This window comes from Charadrius vociferus, unplaced genomic scaffold (assembly GCF_000708025.1).
Source record: "Charadrius vociferus isolate BGI_N301 unplaced genomic scaffold, ASM70802v2 scaffold173, whole genome shotgun sequence".
NCBI lineage: Eukaryota > Metazoa > Chordata > Aves > Charadriiformes > Charadriidae > Charadrius > Charadrius vociferus.
The window spans coordinates 4,228,370-4,234,369 of record NW_009648369.1 but is presented as its reverse complement, the minus strand read 5'-3'; the positions used below and the strand labels follow the sequence as shown (position 1 = coordinate 4,234,369).

The following is a 6,000-nucleotide window of genomic DNA, read 5'->3' as shown; positions in this document are numbered from 1 at the left end:
GCAAGGGCACACTGCTGGCTCATTGACAATTTACTATCTACCAGGACCCCCAAATCCTTCTCCTCAGAGCTAGTTCCCAGCAGGTCCACCCCTAACCTATACTGGTGCCCAGCATTCTTCCTCCCCAGGTGCAGGACCCTGCACTTGCTTATGTTGAACCTCATTAGGTTCTTCTCTGCCCAGCTCACCAGCCTGTCCAGGTCACGCTGGATGGCAGCGCGGCCCTCTGGAGAGTCAGCCACCCCTCCCAGTTTGGTATCATCAGCGAACTTGCCGAGGATACACTCTGTCCCCTCATCCAGGTCATTAATGAATATATTAAACAAAATTGGACCAAGTATCGACCCCTGGGGGACACCACTGGTTACAGGCCTCCAACTAGACTTCATGCCGCTGATCACAACCCTCTGAGTCCTGTCACACAGCCAGCTCTCAATCCACCTCACCTCAGAAATATTGAGTAATATTTAGTATTTCCCCATAGAAAATGGGCTTCATTCCTCCCTGGCCTCAGTTCGGCGGGCAACATTACTTGCCCTGAAAGACAGCGCAGCAGAGGTCTGGCACGCTCCTCTCAGAAAGGAAAGTGCAGCTGACGCATCACGGGTCACCCCCCAGTCCCAGGGAGTGCAGAGCAGAGGCTCACGGCCACCCATGAAACAGCACTCCTTAAACTGTCATGTGGATCCAGGACGACAGGTCTGCTCTTGAAATCCATTCAACAGACAGCTGCTCTCTTCAAGCTACTTCGGAAAAGTGGCTCATTACCAGATGCCAGTTTGAAGGTTCATAGAGGTTTCCTTAACTGGCTGAAGGCGTCACCAGAGCCCACGAACGCAGATACAGACCAGAGGCACCGATTGCTCAGCGCTGGCAAAGCCCTTTATTGCCATGAGGGGTTTAAACACACTTGGCAAAAGAAAGCAGCACAGGTGTATGCCTAAACTGGTACCGTCGCTCTAGTGAAACAGTAGTAGAAAAAACATATACACTAGTATTATCACAGCTACTGTGGCATTATTTCAGTTCAGGAATTACTTCCTTCCAAAAATTATGAATTTTGAGAAGACCCCATAATTTCCTATGGAATTAAAAAGACAAAAATGGAGCTTGCTCAGACTAAAATACATTAAGATGAACCTACGTTCAGATCACGTGGTTTTGAAACTAGGCTCCATTTACAATTAGAAAATAATGTTTTTATCTTTGTAAAGCAATGTAGCAAAAAAAATCGAGTCTATTTACACAGTCATTTGTCAAGATAAACGGAACCAGTAAAGGTTGCTCTTGTGAGTTTTTGGGTTGTTACTTTTTTAAATGTTTCTCTAATAGTGGCACTATCTGTTAAAATACAGTACCTGAATTGTATTTTAAAAGATAGTATATCAGTAATATTTAAGAGAGTATTTTTAGGAGATATAACAGATATGAGTATAAACAGTCCTTTATCCTGTGCTATGCTGTACTGTGGCACAGAGGACAGAAGTTATAATTGCCTGCTTCTTTGGCTTTCATGCAATGCTTACATATGCTGCACATCCAGAATCGATACTCCAGGATAGGTTCTCCTGTTGCAACACATACAGGAAGTTTCCCATCTTCACTATTTAAAAAAAAAAAAAATAGTAGAGTAAATAAAGCTGAAAGAATAAAAATGTAGTTTTAAAATAGCAACAAAGACTTGTTTTGTAGAAATATGCAAAACAGCATAAATACTTAATTATGTGCCTACAGCTAGTTCCAAAACTTGAGATGCTCATCTGTAAAATGCTGCTTCTCTATTCAGACGTGCAACACTTCTTCATTAGAAGTTATTAAATCATGTAACCCTTCACTGTTAACACAGCCAAGTATGTAAATCTTCACACAACAGAATGCACGCCCCCAGAACCACACAGTCAACAAATCAGGACCATCAGATGCAAAGGATAAGCAAAGCAGCAGTGAAGGCCATATAAAGGTACGGTCCAATTGGACACCTGCACAGCACTATTACATTTATTCCTCTGAAGAGTCAACATGAAAGCCACTAGTGAGATTCAGTATATCTGCACAGTAAAATCAAACTAGACAGGTTAAAATCCTATTCATTAAAAAGAAAATGGATTCACAATCAATTTCCATACTCTCAAATTCCATGCTGCTGGCAGGAAATGTGTCAAAGACACCATTGTGGCTACAGCCGCTCCAAGGACTTACCCCTTGAGTGCTCCCTTCATATTCTAATGCTTTCACTTGACATATTCATCTTCTTACACCATGTAGATTTAAGTAATTCACTAAACACTGGGGACTTACTGGTTAATAATGGTTAAACATTCACTAGTTGCTATTTGAATCACACCACACCAGTGATGCAAACAGTAGCATTATTACTTTAATGGCACGTGAACACCTTATCAAAGGTCCTAAAACTCCTGTGCTCTGCCCACATGCATTTCAAATTAAAATGAAGTTACATCATTATACCCAGTTCCTGGAATACAGTCAGTGTCTATTATCCCAAATAAAAGAGTGTTGTATTACCCTTTCTGCAAACTGGACAACACCTGTGTCATTACTGCCTCATATTTGGTTTAAGCAGCAAAGCACCTAATTAACTTGGTCCAACAAAACCTGCTAAAACCCAAAATACAAACAATAGCAGAAAAAAAACGCTAATATTATTACAGTATCATGTATATATAAACCCACCTCTCAAGAACATCATCCAGATCAGATTTTTTGTTATACTTTGGACAATGTCTTGTGAATATCTCTAGAGCAAGGTCTTCATACTGTTGCTTCTGCTCTGGCCTAAGAGCTTCCAAGGATTCTAGTTTAACAAAGGCTTTTGAACAAACATCAAATGCTCTATTTGCACATGCACAGAGCGCCAAAAGGGAATAGATTTCAACTGCAGGAATAATGTCTTCATAATCTTGCAAATGAAGAGCTAAGAAATTAAAAGAAAAAATTCCAAGGGAATTATTACATGTCTTCTGAGAAGTGCAAGCATCTGTATGAAATATTTGCTACTAGTAGACTGCATTAATCTTACAAATTGGACACAATGAACCAATGTCTTTTCAATAACATGACTGTGACGCATGGGTGGTTCAACACCTTTTAAAAATAAGTAAAAATACGGAGATTTGACTGGGAAATTAAAGCATCTTTTTGAGACACTTTTCTAACGTGTTTTAAAAAAGAAGTAATTGAAATGGACCTTCATTACTTGGACAAAGTACAGGGCACTATTTGCTTCTTTAACTCCCACAAATTTTTTATGAAGCTCGACAGGGAGGTGTGATATGAATTCAGGCATGCCATATAACTTAAAGAAAGAAACAAAACAGATGACAGAACATCTACAGAGACTGTCCAATTTAACCAGTTAATATTTGCTAAGTTAGATTTGCACTGTCTCCAAGAAAATACTTTCCAGGTATGTTAACTGCAGCCACATTCAATTCATTATATGGTTTTGTTTTAAATTCCATGGATCTAGCGAGAACAGAAAAATGTGCCAGCTATAAATGAAATTATGTGCTGTGCAGGTGTGTAAAATTAGAACAGTTTCTTTACAGGATTACAAATGAAGTCGTACCTGTTTTAAGGGCTGCATCTACAGAACCTTTATAGAGCTGTCTTTGTGCAAGTATGAAAAAATGATATGCCTCAGCTCCTCGCCAAGCATTGTCTGCAAAGCGATTAGTTGAAGAAAGAACATCTTCTTCTAGCAAACCAGCCAAAGCTGAAGCAGTCTGAAAATAAAGCAGCATCACAAGCAATTTTTATACAGAACAGATACAGCGGGAAATAGGGATACATGAAAAGAACTTTTCTGTACTTGGTGATTATAGCACTCTGTGTTAACTAGGGAAAATATAAATACGTGGACTTAAAGTGAACATTGTTAGATATTTTATACAGTGCATAGGCAGAACATGTGGTGCAGATTTTCAAAGATAAATATCATATACATGTGTACAAATATATTCTGTCCACATCTGCAGACTGGTTCATAGTTTGGATTAACATTGCATTTCAACACCAGATCTCTTAAAACTTTGTTTAAACTATTTCATTTGTGCACATGAAGATGAAAGCGTCAGCTGAAAAAAAAAAATTCTTCCATTTGCTTCCCCCATATCTGGAGCCATCACCGTGCTAAATTACAGCCAAAATAACTTAATCTAATCACAGATCTCTCTTTGGGCTTGATACCTACTCCTAAATGACAGGAAAGTGAGAGTCTTACAGGAAAAAAATAAATCTGAAGGTTTTTAGTATGATTTTCATTGTTATAGTGGAAACACTAAGAAAAACATATTAAATTTAGGAAGCAAAATATCTATTAATACACATGATCTAAATGTTTTAAAATAATAGTTTAAACAGTATGTTTTCCTGGAAGACTTGCTTTAAGGAAAGCTTTGTTCTTAGCAAGGAAAAGCATTATTAAAAAGACATAGTAGCCTCACATGAAGATAGCTTTATTTATTCTGACTAGGTAGCACACAACAGAATTTGGAAAGAAAAAAAAAAAAAAGGGAAAAAAAAAAAACACTCTACCTCTGAACTTTTTCCTTTAACTTTTCCCCTTTGTGCATTTTGCATTTGTTCGTGGCACTGTTCTATAAGTAAGGCTGATAATACATAAAGCTTTTTAACTCGCAAAGGCTTTGTCCTTTTCTTTGCCTCTTCATCTGCAATCTTAAGAAACAAACCCAAGGAATTTAATGTAGATTTAAAAAAAAAAATATTAGAAGAGTCGCTTCATTCTCTTGGATAATTGCATGCTTGTACAAACCTAGGAAATCATGCCAAAAAAATGATTCTGCATTTGAATGTAATAATTTAGACTGCAAACAGAGCTATAAATGAAAATGTCAAAGTGAAGAATGCACATTATTCTATATTTATTTAGCTAACAAGTATATAAAGCCAGATTCTTGGGAAGGATAAATCAGTGTAACCATGTATAAGTCTATTGAGTTAATAAAAAAATAAGCTAAGAAAATAGTGATTTTTAAACACTTAAGTTTGAGAAATACATAGCTTTCAATAAGGCCTGTTGTTTTTCCCAGAAAAGAAGAATGGCTTTTGAAAATAACATATATATATACACATTACTATAAATATTTGGTGTAAAAATTACAAATCACTCTTACAGACTTTATAAGCTATGTACAGAAATCTCTGCTGCCAAACCAAATCTAAGCAACATCTTTACTTTAAAAGCCCACCACAGCAGTTTCTAACTGAAGGTACCAATTAAAGAATACCAAAATTTAACTTCTAGTTAATGACGTTACTATTTTTAAAAATAAAGGAGATTAAAGTAATCCATACAACATATAAAATAATGTGGACATCGCAGCCAGGCCAGTCTGCTATACTGCTTTACTAGGCAATGCAGGTCAACGGGACCTTTTCTGAGGTGCAGTTCATCTTATTCTGAAGTGAAAGTCTCACAATAAATCTGATGGCTTGTGTCCTGAAAGTCTCCTCTCCGCTGGCTACAGAGACATCCAGGGTAACTATTTCAGATACCTGAACTTAGGAGCTGGATTCATCTTTCCAGTACCCTGTATAATGACATCTGCTTATTGCCTGGACATTGTTAACACTAAAATAACCCCAAGAAAATAAAAGTAGTGAGGAATTAATAACAGCTAGTCCAAAACCCCAGTTATTTGACGTAAAATAAAAACCGTGATACCTTGAACATGAGCTTAGCAGCTTCAAGGAAGTAATTGGCTTTACGATAGAGTTCTATTGCATCAAGGATTTTATTTTTTTCCAGCAAATGACTTGCATATCTGGCTAACAAGGATCCAATCTCTTTCATATTGTGATTTTTAGCCAGCTCCACAGCTTTATTCCACTAGAAATGAAAGCAGACAATTATAAAGCTCTTTTTTTCAAATATATTCTCAGAACAAGCTGGTTATCCACAAATAGCCTGCAACATTTGTGTGCAATACTTCACCACCATTTAGAACCAGGCTACTA

General features: G+C 37.3%; 1 protein-coding gene across 2 annotated transcripts in view; it reads right to left on the bottom strand.

Annotated features, from left to right (window-relative positions):
* Positions 1 to 1,361: 1,361 nt before the first annotated feature.
* Positions 1,362 to 6,000, bottom strand: part of WDR35 (WD repeat domain 35) — a 45,376-nt gene continuing 40,737 nt past the window's right edge. For both annotated transcript variants that reach the window (XM_009885320.1, XM_009885321.1), the window contains 5 exons: positions 5,708 to 5,872; positions 4,558 to 4,698; positions 3,590 to 3,746; positions 2,695 to 2,935; positions 1,362 to 1,603 (listed from right to left, as the gene is read on the bottom strand). In XM_009885320.1, coding sequence (XP_009883622.1) covers positions 1,456 to 1,603; positions 2,695 to 2,935; positions 3,590 to 3,746; positions 4,558 to 4,698; positions 5,708 to 5,872 — 852 coding nt within the window. In that variant the 3' untranslated portion in view covers positions 1,362 to 1,455. The remainder of the gene's footprint in view (positions 1,604 to 2,694; positions 2,936 to 3,589; positions 3,747 to 4,557; positions 4,699 to 5,707; positions 5,873 to 6,000) is intronic.